General features: G+C 35.2%; 4 protein-coding genes and 1 pseudogene across 5 annotated transcripts, besides 2 other annotated features; 2 read left to right on the top strand and 3 right to left on the bottom strand.

The window, feature by feature from the left end:
• Positions 1 to 1,458: part of a mobile genetic element that runs on past the window's edge.
• Positions 628 to 1,434, bottom strand: TVAGG3_0299470 (protein of unknown function, DUF4106 family; the record flags this gene model as incomplete). The annotated part of the gene is made up of 1 exon (XM_051229473.1): positions 628 to 1,434. The coding sequence occupies one exon, from the start codon at positions 1,432 to 1,434 to the stop codon at positions 628 to 630; it is 807 nt and encodes a 268-aa protein (XP_051099203.1).
• Positions 1,459 to 1,639: 181 nt separating the features above from the next.
• Positions 1,640 to 1,846: a mobile genetic element.
• Positions 1,847 to 2,966: 1,120 nt separating this feature from the next.
• On the bottom strand, positions 2,967 to 3,943 carry TVAGG3_0299440 (annotated as a pseudogene). The gene has a single exon. A coding segment is annotated over exon 1 (977 nt).
• A 3,861-nt stretch (positions 3,944 to 7,804) lies between these two features.
• TVAGG3_0299430 (uncharacterized protein) lies at positions 7,805 to 8,591 on the top strand (the record flags this gene model as incomplete). The annotated part of the gene is made up of 1 exon (XM_001297573.1): positions 7,805 to 8,591. A coding segment is annotated over one exon (787 nt), but the record flags the coding sequence as incomplete, so codon positions are not given.
• Positions 8,592 to 12,562: 3,971 nt separating this feature from the next.
• TVAGG3_0299420 (glycoprotein 38 family) lies at positions 12,563 to 12,983 on the top strand (the record flags this gene model as incomplete). The annotated part of the gene is made up of 1 exon (XM_001290385.2): positions 12,564 to 12,983. A coding segment is annotated over one exon (420 nt), but the record flags the coding sequence as incomplete, so codon positions are not given.
• A 727-nt stretch (positions 12,984 to 13,710) lies between these two features.
• On the bottom strand, positions 13,711 to 14,755 carry TVAGG3_0299410 (WD repeat-containing protein 11 family; the record flags this gene model as incomplete). The annotated part of the gene is made up of 1 exon (XM_001290386.2): positions 13,749 to 14,606. One exon carries the CDS (start codon positions 14,604 to 14,606, stop codon positions 13,749 to 13,751), a length of 858 nt encoding a protein of 285 aa, XP_001290387.2.
• Positions 14,756 to 14,837: the final 82 nt, after the last annotated feature.

The raw sequence follows: 14,837 nt of genomic DNA, 5'->3' as shown, positions 1-14,837 counted from the left end.
GAAGATGAGGAAAGATGACAAAGGAACTCTAAGTTTCAGTTTTACTTAGTGGCAGCGTTGCATTGTCCAGAAAGGTTAACATAAACTCCTGGAACGTTAGGGTCAAGTCTTCTTATTTTTCTCAATAGTTGCATACTGGTCTGTTTGTTCTCTAGCTTGTGGTTGTACTGAGTTTCTCAAAGCGAACCATTCATAGTTTGCCCATGTTACTGTTTGAACTAAGTCAGAGTTAGAATATATCTTATATCCCATGAAAACTTCTGGAGCATATTGGTATCCGACATAGAAAATTCCATTGCAACCTTTCTTGTCAGACAACTTGGCAGAAGGTTTTATTTCAATGTCTTGTTCACGTATAAGAATGAGTTGTCAATAGAAATAATATGAAACCTGTCGCAAGCAATATCTACTGTTGTTGAAGAACCTTCTCCAAACTCACCTACGTTTCCATAAGAAACAGCAGTTGTATATTCGTAAGTTTCCAGGAACTATTTCTGACCTTCTAATGGCATTGTCGCATTCGTATATACCATTCGGAAACATTTCCGTTCATGGCATCCAAAACTGTTGGCGTTATATTCTGAGCGGCGTACATTTCATATGGGTAAAAATATAGAATAGTTGGATTTATGTGTCATAATAGAACCCACTCGACCAAGCTTTACTTTCTTCCTGACTGAGTTTTTTAACTCTTCTTTTTCCTTCATTGCCACTACTTTCACTAGATGAAGTTACTTCTTCACTACTTTCACTTTGTTCTACTCTTCTCTTCTTCTTTGGTGTCGCTTTTGGTAACTTGCCCTCTGCTTCAAGTTGTTGCATCTTTGCCTCATGTTCACCTAGTATGTTGTAAATTTCCCATGTCCTTTTTGCCTTTGGGCTCTGGTCGCCCATCTCAGGTAACCTATATCCTAGAAAGATTTTGTCATAGTTTGTATTTGAGTCTTCGCGTATTGTTTGCATGACTCTTTCCTGAGTTTCCGGTTCAAGCTCTTCAAACAGAGCTTGTCCATATGGAATAAGCTCGTTTCCAAATATATGTTTTTGTAGCCATTCTGGTTTTCTTTCCATGTTACCAATAATATCTTTTGTGAATGGGAAAGCTTTTACCCAATGTTTCAGTCTTGCGTCATTTATTTCTGTAGTTGGTTTTATTTTGTCAAGGAACATGTTTTTCAATACTAACATTTCATTTGGTACTGTCCATTTGAGTTTTCTTAAATATTCATCCCTTCTCAGTTCATTGTCTGCAAAGTAAGTTTTTATGACATTTTGCAAACTTTCGTTTGCAAGGTCATGTACAATAGGTTCTCTTCCTTCTCTCTCCCTAACTTTCTTTCTAAACTCTTCACCAAATATACCATCTCTATGGTTCTGTGTAGTTCTTTGAGATAAATGTTCTAGAACGTCAGGTGTTATATTTCCTTCAGCCATGTTCATTTCATACTGGTCCAAAATTGTTTCGTACCGAAATGGCTAACAAAAAAGTGACAGAAAACCTTAAATTGCGCGGCAATTTTAATTAAAAAAATAAACATTAATTTTTGTGATTGATATTATGCATTTTATTTATATTATATAAGATTTAAATTTAGGGGAAAAATTGGGGAAAAAAATAAGATTGGAAGTCTTTAGGTAAGAATGAAAGGGCAAGAGATATATAGTGTACCTATATACCTCTTGCCCTTTCATTCTAAGTAGAAATGGGAGAAACTTTGTCCGCATCATAAGTTATGCGGACAAAGTTTCTCCGATTTCTAATGGGAATTGCAGGCTATGAGGCACTGATATATAATCAGTACCTCATAGCCTACAATTCCCCTTATTAGACTTCCAAACTTTGAGTTAATGTCTTGACATTAACTCAAAGTTTGGAAAACTTCTCGTAAGAATCAATCGTCAAAAACCTCGATTGCAGTTATATTCATTGTGTTAAATTTGATTTATTTTGAAATTTTTATAAATTAAATTTTATATAACATAAAGCGTTATGAATTAGTATTTCCATATGAATTTTATCTCGAAAATAGTAATTCTGTACAGTTATATTTCGGTTAATTTTGGAAATTTCTAGGAATACTTTAAGATAGTATGATTATATATAACTCTGCCTTCATGATTTATTTTAGCTTTCGCGCAAATATCAGTTAACTTAACTCCATTATTTGATTTTGTGATGGCTTCACAAAGCCAATCAATATCAATCTCTTCTGGAGAATGTCTTCTCATCTAGAATATTTTCAATACTTTACATACAAACATTTTTATTTCTAAAAAACTTTTTAATTTTTTCTAGGATATATGAATAAAAATAGTTAGAACAAGATTTTGAAGCTCAAAACATTAAAAATTATTAAAGATTTGTATAATATGATTAAAAATGGGAAATAATATGAGGCAATATAAAGGAATATGAATATTAAATAAATATATCTAAATAGAAAGAATCAGAAAAATCAAATTATTGGCGCCAAAAATGTCACCTTTTTGGTGAGCCATTTCGGTATGAGATACATACTGGTCCAAAATATCTGCATGTTTCATATCTTTCAATGGCATTAAAGCCGCGCTGAAAATACCAGCTATATCTGGTTCACCATTCACTTCCATTGCGTCTACAACTTCTTGGAATTGTGGTTGTAAGTTTATGAACCACCTATCCGGATTAGCTTTATGACCCCATCTCATTGTAGTTCCATAGTCTGCAGAAACAAAAGTAGGTTTGTTTCCATATTGGTTAGGTTCTGAATGAACTTTAAACAATGTTTCATTTCTATATGTTTTGTTGAAAATTAACCTTTTATTTTCACCGAGTTCAGCCAAAGATTGAACGTTATATGGTCGTAAGTAAAAAGGATTATTGTATTTGCGTACATTTTCTTTCAGTACTTCCATTCTATGCTGAATATTTTCATCTGATGTTGGAGTCTTTTGTATGTCGGCGAACATTTTTCGATATTCTTCTACTATGTCAGCCGAATTTTTCTTAGACTCTTGGAAAGATTCCATATTCTCCGCATACACTTGTTGAGGGTCAAGATTTTTCGGCTGTTCCAAATCTTCATCTAGTTCTGTGAAGTTAGTTTCCAAAGGAGGGACTTGTTCGTTTCCTTCAGGCTCTTCTAGCTGTTGTTGCTGAACTATTTCTTCCATGTCTGGTTGTATCTGAACTTCTTCCTGTGGAGTTTCTTGTACCTCATCTGCTGGCATTTCATATATTCCGAGACCGTTTTTAACAAGTTCCCTATCTAAGTCATCCGGACTCATAAACCTTTCTTCTTTCGTTCCGTCTCTATTTTTTACGCGTTTCATGAAGAGAGTTGAATTATTATTTAGCTCTGACACCAAATATCTCGGAGTAAATTCATTCATGTCATTTGGATGATATGCTATTAAATCATATCCCTTAGCGAGCTTGTATTTTCCAGGTTTGAGATTATATCCCATTTGATGCTGAACCATAAAGCTAAATAGGTTCGGGTCAGTATTTCCTTCCTTGAACTTTCTAATAGCTTCTTTATATCTGTCACTAAAGTCAAGAGTATCTGGGTAACCATAATCTTCCTTAAGCATTTTTAAGAATTCTTGGTTTCCTTTTTCTCTACTTCTTTTATGTCCTTGCTCTGTTTGTGGTTGTTGTTGTGCAGGGTTTTGAACTGTTGGTTGCTGTGCTGGTTGTGGAGGTGGTTGTTGTGCTGGTTTTGGTTGTGGTGCTGGATTTTGAACTGTTGGTTGCTGTGCAGGGTTTTGAACTGTTGGTTGCTGTGCTGGATTTTGAACTGTTGGTTTTGGTTGTTGTTGTGGTGCTGGATTTTGAACTGTTGGTTGTTGTGTTGGTTTTGGTGCATGCCTGTGTCTGTGTCCATGTGACGATGTAAATGTTTTAGGTAGTCCTGGTGCAGGTGCTTCTCTTGGAGGGTTTGGTGGTATATAAGTTCCACCAGCTGGCACATATGTTCCATCTGCAGCATAATGTCCTACCTGACTTTTCGTTCTTAAGAAAGCATTTACTAGGTCTGTTTTGGTCTGTTGTAACTCTTTTTCTTGACTTTCCACAACAGTTGCTCTAACGGCGTCATAGGCACTTTGAACTGCCTGTCTCGTTGCTGCATCTGTTATTTTCGTCATATTTTGTGCTACTTCTCTTAACTCTTTGTCGAAACCTTCAGACTTCAGTTTCTTTCCAGATGAGAAGTCGTTCACTAGTTTCACCTTACTATGAAGAGCTTCGAAGGCGTTCTTAAAGTCAGCATTCATTAAAGCTTCATTTGAACTGTCTTCATCCGCTTGTATTTTTGTCCTTATTGACCCTATAAGTTGGGCTGCTTTAGCGTTGGCTTGGGCATCTAACCAGTCATTATTAGCTTTTATATATTCTGCGCTTTTCATTGCCTTTTGCATGGCCGCGTCGTTATTTTTACTTTCTTGTGCTAAGTTTTCATACTGTACGGTTTGGTTTTGCAACTGTAAAAGTTTTTCTGCCTTTACATTTGCTTCAACTTCTTTTTTATACTCATCGCTATCCATATATGTCTTCAGGGCTTTTTGTTTTATTTCTTCATCTTTCAGTACTTTATATTGAGTAGTATGGTTTTTCAAATTTATAACATCTTGTTCCATTTTTGCTACTTCTGCTGCTTTTTCTGACACTTTTTTCGCATATTCCTCTGTACTTAGTTCTTTCAGTTGTTCTTCTTCTTCTTTTTCTCTACGTTTAACTCATTGAGTTTCTTTGTGTGTCTGTCATATTCTAGTTTCTTTTCGTTTTCACTTATTTGTTTCTGTATGTCTATGTTTGACTTTTTGACATCTGCTATTTGATTTTTGAGTGAACTCAAATTCATTTGACTTTGAGGGTTATAAGTTGTTCCGTCTGCAGCTCCACCATAGCCTGCCATTTTCGCTAAAAGTGCCGCTCTTAAACCTCCACTCTGTGCACCAATAACTCGGTTTAAAAGCATAGGGTTGCTTGACATTTGTTGCAACATAGTGGGGTCATTCATCATTTGTTGTTGCAACTGTTGTTGTGGTGTCAGTTTTACTATTGGATGTTTCAATGCTCCCTTCCTCTTACGTATATTCTTACGTAGCTTACGTGGCATTTTAAGTGAAGTAAAAAGCGGTTTTTGACAGATGTTTATATGACACTTTTTGTTCAGCACAAAAAACTACTCGGTCAAAGTGTTGTCAGTTTTGTAAAATAACCGTCTTATCTCATTCTATAAGGGGAAAAGGCTTCTCAAAGTATACTTCCTTGGAACGCCTGTAACTTTTCCTGTAGCGACGATAGACCCTTACTTGTCCGGACAAAGTTATACTATTTTGAGTGCTCTACAAAAAAGTCACCGGCTGGCTCGTCCTCAGAAATTTTTTATGGGCTAGAGGGCGCAACGCGCCTGGAAGCCCTCCGAATATAAACTTCATTTATACTAAACATCTTCAGGGCTAGAGGGCGCAACGCGCCTGGAAGCCCCACTACCTTTTTTTTATTAATCATCACTAAACTATCAAATTATAATATATATTAAAATTATTGAATTATTTTAATGAATAATGGTTAATGTAAAATATTGAGGTATCGAAATGATATTCCTTTAAAAGAAGTTAAGCTAAGGGTATTTTTATTCATAGGAAAACAAAAAATGTAACATATTAGTACAAGATGATAGATAAAAAGAAAAAATTTGTTAAATAACCGAGAGCTTATCATGTATTTGTGTGTTGACATTTAAAAATAGTAGATTTAGCAAATCTGCTGCGAAGTTTTGTTCGTTTCCTGTTCAGGAGTGTAGATCATAGAAAATTTGTCAATATCTTGTCAACAAGCTATGTAAATATCGTGAATAAGCTTAAAATAGTATAATACCTATGTGCTCTCTATCATTTTGCAATTTATGAATGTACAAGTAGGAAACCTGCCATTTCTGATTACAAAAATGACTTTTTCTCGAAAACGGCCCGATAAATTGGGCTTCATTTCAAAATATGTTAAAGTATATTAGTAAGCAAAGAATCATGTTATATCTGTGGGCAATTTTATATGTGAAAAGTATTAGATGTGAAATATTAAATTTTAACATACTACTTTCGAAGGTTGGATAATGATAAAAGCGCGCCAAATGATGAATGGAATCAAAATTCCTTGAAAACAATGATAGTAATTTTTAATTGAAGATATGAGGAACTTAATCGTAGCTAATTTTCAAATAATACAAATAATATAATTATTCTAGGACTTGTTCAATATGCCCCCTTAAATCTTTAGAATTATATTCATCTGAGAGGCTATTCAAATGAAAATAAGTACCATAAGATTTTTTTAAAAAATTGCGAAATAACGTATTTTTTGCTGGTCTACCTTTATAACAGCTTTAAAGAATTATTTATAATTCTAATTATCACCATGTTTTATGAAAAAAGAAAAAAATCTTTCCAAAAAATTGAATCGAACTTGGTTCCTCAACTCATAACAATACAGAATAAAAAATTATCGGTTTTGACTCAATTTTTTAGATATTTATGCTTTTGTCCAACGTGGCTCGATTTTGTCAACTCCATTATATGAGAAACAATGCTATCCATATAATTAAAAATATATTGGTAAAGTTTAATAATTATTTAATTTTTGGTGGGATGTAGGTCAAAATTCTATCGTTTAAAGTATTTTATGAAAACCACCGATATTTGCGGTAAATGCTATAAGCATGATAGAGTATTGAGTGCTTTTGTTGAAAATCGATCGTTTGAGAGAAAAAATAGGTTATTTTCTATCACATAACTTGATAATGTTAATAACGCTGAAAGGACAAGTATATTTTTCATGAAATTTAAAAGTTCTGAAAATTTGAATGCAGCAAACAATTTGAGATTTTTTTGACTATGAGAGTCAAGAAAAATTCTAAGAAAGTGAATTTTAGTATCCAGATATACAAGACAAAGATTGGCAAAAATAGAATCTATATATTACTTTTAAATTGAGCGTTGAAATTTCGGGGAAAAATATAAGAGAAAAATTTATGAGTCGGAAAGAAAAATGTGAAATGAACTGAAGTTATAAATGGATATGTTGAGAGTTGAAAAATCAAGATAAAAAAATTGTTGAATTTGATTTGACCAAAATAGATTAAAAATTGAATGAGTGTAGCGGTTTTCAATTTTTAATCTATTTTGAAGAACATATTAGAAATTGTGAGCTGTACAAAATATTTCTCAAATATTTTGTAAAGCTCACAATTATTAATATGTTTTAAAAAATGGAAATAATAATTAAATAAAAATTAAAAAATATAGAATTAAAATGAGTATAATTAAATTTGGATGATTTTTATTTATCATCAACATATGGTTTTATGATAGATAAGCATTATATTCCCACTCATTATATTCGTAAATTTTGAGGTTTATCCTTCGCTTTTAAGATCATTGAATTTGATTTTTATATAAAATAGTTATATATTAGAAAATAATATGAGTTCATAACTTCAGTTCATTTCACATTTTTCTTTCCGACTCATAAATTTTTCTCTTATATTTTTCCCCGAAATTTGAACGCTCAATTTAAAAGTAATATATAGATTCTATTTTTTGCCAATCTTTGTCTTTTCATTTTAATGACTCGAACTTTTCAATCTTCACAATTGTGAAGATTGAATGATTGTTGAAGACAATGAAAAGTTCGAGTCATATATATACACCAAAATATTAATCGAAAAGTATTATTATGAGGGTAGAATTTGATTATAGAATTTGTATAAAATTTTGGGAGATATTGAAATATTGTGAATAAGATCATTTCATTTTAATAATGTGGATTGGGTTGTTATTACTTACTTTAAGTAAAGATCCGAAAAGAAGGGAATTAATATATAAGAAGAAAAATATATTAACTGAGCCTAAAGAAATACCAAAACGAGTTACATATTCTACCACAGTCCCCACACCAGTTATCGATAGAGTTCTTTACAACAATGGCACAGGAGTAACTTCAGGCAAGTCATACTCAGCCAAAATCATACTCAAAACAGGCTTAAATATTACAAAGACATATTATCTCTTTGCAACAGAAAGCAACGTTTCCAACATCACTGTCACTAACGTCACAGCATCACAAAATCTTATCAATACAACAGCCGTAAATAACACGAACGAGACAGAATGGACTTTCGAAGTTAACGCTCCAGAGGATCATAATAAGACAAAGTTACTTGTTGTTGTTGAGACCGACGCCAATCATACATCCAACTTAGGTACCGGCAATGTTACATATTCTACCACAGTCCCCACACCAGTTATCGATAGAGTTCTTTACAACAATGGCACAGGAGTAACTTCAGGCAAGTCATACTCAGCCAAAATCATACTCAAAACAGGCTTAAATATTACAAAGACATATTATCTCTTTGCAACAGAAAGCAACGTTTCCAACATCACTGTCACTAACGTCACAGCATCACAAAATCTTATCAATGCAACAGCCGTAAATAACACGAACGAGACAGAATGGACTTTCGAAGTTAACGCTCCAGAGGATCATAATAAGACAAAGTTACTTGTTGTTGTTGAGACCGACGCCAATCATACATCCAACTTAGGTACCGGCAATGTTACATATTCTACCACAGTCCCCACACCAGTTATCGATAGAGTTCTTTACAACAATGGCACAGGAGTAACTTCAGGCAAGTCATACTCAGCCAAAATCATACTCAAAACAGGCTTAAATATTACAAAGACATATTATCTCTTTGCAACAGAAAGCAACGTTTCCAACATCACTGTCACTAACGTCACAGCATCACAAAATCTTATCAATGCAACAGCCGTAAATAACACGAACGAGACAGAATGGACTTTCGAAGTTAACGCTCCAGAGGATCATAATAAGACAAAGTTACTTGTTGTTGTTGAGACCGACGCCAATCATACATCCAACTTAGGTACCGGCAATGTTACATATTCTACCACAGTCCCCACACCAGTTATCGATAGAGTTCTTTACAACAATGGCACAGGAGTAACTTCAGGCAAGTCATACTCAGCCAAAATCATACTCAAAACAGGCTTAAATATTACAAAGACATATTATCTCTTTGCAACAGAAAGCAACGTTTCCAACATCACTGTCACTACGTCACAGCATCACAAAATCTTATCAATGCAACAGCCGTAAATAACACGAACGAGACAGAATGGACTTTCGAAGTTAACGCTCCAGAGGATCATAATAAGACAAAGTTACTTGTTGTTGTTGAGACCGACGCCAATCATACATCCAACTTAGGTACCGGCAATGTTACATATTCTACCACAGTCCCCACACCAGTTATCGATAGAGTTCTTTACAACAATGGCACAGGAGTAACTTCAGGCAAGTCATACTCAGCCAAAATCATACTCAAAACAGGCTTAAATATTACAAAGACATATTATCTCTTTGCAACAGAAAGCGAAGCTTCCAACGCCTCTGCCACTAGCGTCGCAATATCACAAAATCTTATCAATGCAACAGCCGTAAATAACACGAACGAGACAGAATGGACTTTCGAAGTTAACGCTCCAGAGGATCATAATAAGACAAAGTTACTTGTTGTTGTTGAGACCGACGCCAATCATACATCCAACTTAGGTACCGGCAATGTTACATATTCTACCACAGTCCCCACACCAGTTATCGATAGAGTTCTTTACAAAATGGCACAGGAGTAACTTCAGGCAAGTCATACTCAGCCAAAATCATACTCAAAACAGGCTTAAATATTACAAAGACATATTATCTCTTTGCAACAGAAAGCAACGTTTCCAACTCTGTCACTACGTCAAGCATCACAAAATCTTATCAATGCAACAGCCGTAATAACACGAACGAGACAGAATGGACTTTCAAAGTTAACGCTCCAGAGGATCATAATAAGACAAAGTTACTTGTTGTTGTTGAGACCGACGCCAATCATACATCCAACTTAGGTACCGGCAATGTTACATATTCTACCACAGTCCCCACACCAGTTATCGATAGAGTTCTTTACAACAATGGCACGAAGTAACTTCAGGCAATCATACTCAGCCAAAATCATACTCAAAACAGGCTTAAATATTACAAAGACATATTATCTCTTTGCAACAGAAAGCAACGTTTCCAACTCACTGTCACTAACGTCAAGCATCACAAAATGTTATCAATGCAACAGCCGTAAATAACACGAACGAGACAGAATGGACTTTCGAAGTTAACGCTCCAGAGGATCATAATAAGACAAAGTTACTTGTTGTTGTTGAGACCGACGCCAATCATACATCCAACTTAGGTACCGGCAATGTTACATATTCTCCACAGTCCCCACACCAGTTATCGATAGAGTTCTTTACAACAATGGCACAGAGTAACTTCAGGCAAGTCATACTCAGCCAAAATCATACTCAAAACAGGCTTAAATATTACAAAGACATATTATCTCTTTGCAACAGAAAGCAACGCTTCCAACTCTGTCACTACGTCACAGCATCACAAAATGTTATCAATGCAACAGCCGTAAATAACACGAACGAGACAGAATGGACTTTCAAAGTTAACGCTCCAGAGGATCATAATAAGACAAAGTTACTTGTTGTTGTTGAGACCGACGCCAATCATACATCCAACTTAGGTACCGGCAATGTTACATATTCTACCACAGTCCCCACACCAGTTATCGATAGAGTTCTTTACAACAATGGCAACAGGAGTAACTTCAGGCAAGTCATACTCAGCCAAAATCATACTCAAAACAGGCTTAAATATTACAAAGACATATTATCTCTTTGCAACAGAAAGCAACGTTTCCAACATCTGTCACTAACGTCACACATCACAAAATCTTATCAATGCAACAGCCGTAAATAACACGAACGAGACAGAATGGACTTTCGAAGTTAACGCTCCAGAGGATCATAATAAGACAAAGTTACTTGTTGTTGTTGAGACCGACGCCAATCATACATCCAACTTAGGTACCGGCAATGTTACATATTCTACCACAGTCCCCACACCAGTTATCGATAGAGTTCTTTACAACAATGGCACAGGAGTAACTTCAGGCAAGTCATACTCAGCCAAAATCATACTCAAAACAGGCTTAAATATTACAAAGACATATTATCTCTTTGCAACAGAAAGCAACGTTTCCAACATCACTGTCACTAACGTCACAGCATCACAAAATCTTATCAATGCAACAGCCGTAAATAACACGAACGAGACAGAATGGACTTTCGAAGTTAACGCTCCAGAGGATCATAATAAGACAAAGTTACTTGTTGTTGTTGAGACCGACGCCAATCATACATCCAACTTAGGTACCGGCAATGTTACATATTCTACCACAGTCCCCACACCAGTTATCGATAGAGTTCTTTACAACAATGGCACAGGAGTAACTTCAGGCAAGTCATACTCAGCCAAAATCATACTCAAAACAGGCTTAAATATTACAAAGACATATTATCTCTTTGCAACAGAAAGCGAAGCTTCCAACGCCTCTGCCACTAGCGTCGCAATATCACAAAATCTTATCAATGCAACAGCCGTAAATAACACGAACGAGACAGAATGGACTTTCGAAGTTAACGCTCCAGAGGATCATAATAAGACAAAGTTACTTGTTGTTGTTGAGACCGACGCCAATCATACATCCAACTTAGGTACCGGCAATGTTACATATTCTACCACAGTCCCCACACCAGTTATCGATAGAGTTCTTTACAACAATGGCACAGGAGTAACTTCAGGCAAGTCATACTCAGCCAAAATCATACTCAAAACAGGCTTAAATATTACAAAGACATATTATCTCTTTGCAACAGAAAGCAACGTTTCCAACATCACTGTCACTAACGTCACAGCATCACAAAATCTTATCAATGCAACAGCCGTAAATAACACGAACGAGACAGAATGGACTTTCGAAGTTAACGCTCCAGAGGATCATAATAAGACAAAGTTACTTGTTGTTGTTGAGACCGACGCCAATCATACATCCAACTTAGGTACCGGCAATGTTACATATTCTACCACAGTCCCCACACCAGTTATCGATAGAGTTCTTTACAACAATGGCACAGGAGTAACTTCAGGCAAGTCATACTCAGCCAAAATCATACTCAAAACAGGCTTAAATATTACAAAGACATATTATCTCTTTGCAACAGAAAGCAACGTTTCCAACATCACTGTCACTAACGTCACAGCATCACAAAATCTTATCAATGCAACAGCCGTAAATAACACGAACGAGACAGAATGGACTTTCGAAGTTAACGCTCCAGAGGATCATAATAAGACAAAGTTACTTGTTGTTGTTGAGACCGACGCCAATCATACATCCAACTTAGGTACCGGCAATGTTACATATTCTCTTGGAAAGTCTCCATATTTATCTGCGCCAACTGTTGTTGCTGAAAATCATACAGAACCATTCAAGGCCGGTGAATATATTCCAATTAAAGTTACATTACAAGGCTTTGAGGCAAAGACAGGAAGCTTCCAATATAGATTCTATGCAGATCAGAAATGGATAGATCTCCCAGACGACAATGTAACTGAAGTAGAAACTCCATCTGCAATTAAGAAATTACATGCCGACGAAGGCAAAACATATCTACTCAACATTCCAGCTCCAAAGTATGAAGATATCAAAGAAGATGGAAAAGTTAAACTTCAAATTAGGTTAGCTGGATCCAAAGATCAAGCTCAATCCAATATCATTGAAACAGAGGTTTCACTTCAGAAACAACAATACGTTGCACCAAGCCCTGATGATTCCAAGCCAACTCCAACACCTGAAAATAGTGGACTTACTGGTGGACAGAAGGCTGGTATTGTTATTGGCGTTCTTCTTGCTGTTATCCTTATTATTCTCATCATCTACTTCGTTTTCTGCAGGAAACCATCTAAAGATAAATCATCATCTGATATCCAAGATGATTCCGGCTCCGGTGTTAATGTGTAATTTAATTTAATTAAGGATGTTAATTTGGAAGAAAAGTGAGAAAATTCCTAAAATGCTAAAAATGAATTTTCCAAACGTACTTTTTTATCTCATTTTTTTGATTTTGAAAAAAATTTGGAGAGAAGAACTCTTCGTTTTTGAATTTTGTCACGATGGTTTTAAAGTATATTATACACATGTATTGATATTACTATTTTTGTATATTTTAAGAGAAAATTATATTCTCCTAAAGTGAAAACAATTTTCCAAATTGCAGCTCCTTCAAAGATTTCTGAAGACTCAACGGTTAAAATTACAGTTTCTATCACAGATCCAGCTGGTCAAACTGCTACCTCTTTATATTAATATAATATTTATTTTGATATATTTTTTAGTTTAACTTTTTTTCTTTGATAAATATTTTATTTTATATTTTAAACCCTTTATTTTTTAATTAAATCATGTCTTGTAAATCAAATTACAACATAGCAAACTTTTGATTCGATATATATAGTTTACGTAACAAGTGATAGCTCCATTAGAAAGCTGAGTTTTGAAAATTACAATACATAGCATATCATTTCCAGACTTTCCCACTTTATTTTTTTTTATTTTTTTTAAAATGTTTCGTAATTTCAGGATGCTTTTCCCCTTTAACTTTGTTAAATGCGTAATTTTTTTCTATCTGACAACTGGCTTGAAAGATCATTGAAAATGCCATATAAACAATTTCATTTTTTTTTCGACTTTTTTTTATAAATAAAGAAAATAAATATACAAATAAAATTATTTCTTAATTATTTTGTCATATTTGACAATTATATCCTGTCTCAAAGTATCCAAATCCGCAAACTGTGTTGCGTATCTCGAAGTGTCTTCGTCGTACGGCTTAATTACATCAGCCCTATCCAAGAACATCATCAAATGAAACGCGAGAGCTTTGTATTTTATCTGCATCAAAATTGCCAAAGCAGGATGGAAATCTCTTATTGATATGAACAGCAACAAAGCGTTCATTGCATTTCCAGTATCCAAGAAGTGGTGGGCGGCTCTTCTCAACAAACTCTTCGACTCATTCGAAAACTCTTCCAATTTGCAGACTTCGACAGAATCTTCCCATCTTCCGTTGTCCTGAAGATATCTCGCGGCAGAAAGATTAGCGCCAGCTAAATGCATCAATATACAGCCTTCTATAAATCTGTGCTGTGCAAAAAGTGGAACAGCGGTTGTTATCAAAAATTCTGTCACGTTTTGTGGCAAAATTTTATCTTCGTAACCGAGAAGCAACGCCGAACAAATGCTTGCCACTATTGTGAACTCGCTTTTGTTGGAGAGACTCTTGAAAACTTCGACAGCTCCTCTTCTATCACCCATTCTGAACTTGAACAACAAGTTGAAAATGGCAGAAATCGGAGTATCTGCAGGAGAAAACAGAGAAGATTGAATCCTCAACGCGGAAACAACTTCTTCTTTCCCTCCAAACATGGAATGTCGTGCTTGCAACCTCGGACCTCCCAAACTACGTGAAACACACTTCCAAATAATGGAATCAGTTGGAAATCCATGGTCATTAGCTATCTCAGCTATTTGAAGTGCTTCTGACCATGTTCCTGTAGTAGGATTCGTTAATAATTGCTCACCCATAAGCTCTAACCGTTGCTGGGCGGTTTTTAGCGGTTTTAAGAGGGCAGGTGAAGTGATTCTTTTTACAGATCTCCAGTCTCTTGCAATAACGAATTTCACGGCTTCGTCATTGAGCGGGGAGACGAGGACGAGTCCATTTCCTGTTACAGCGAATGAGGAAACAGAAAAAGGACAACTTTCCACTTTTTCAAGTGAAAAACCAAATTTTCCGTCTCTCGCGTGTACGTACAA

This window comes from Trichomonas vaginalis, chromosome V, assembly GCF_026262505.1.
Source record: "Trichomonas vaginalis G3 chromosome V, whole genome shotgun sequence".
In the NCBI taxonomy this organism is placed as follows: domain Eukaryota; phylum Parabasalia; order Trichomonadida; family Trichomonadidae; genus Trichomonas; species Trichomonas vaginalis.
Note: the sequence above shows the minus strand (reverse complement) of the source record. Positions and strands in the feature narration are given on the sequence as shown.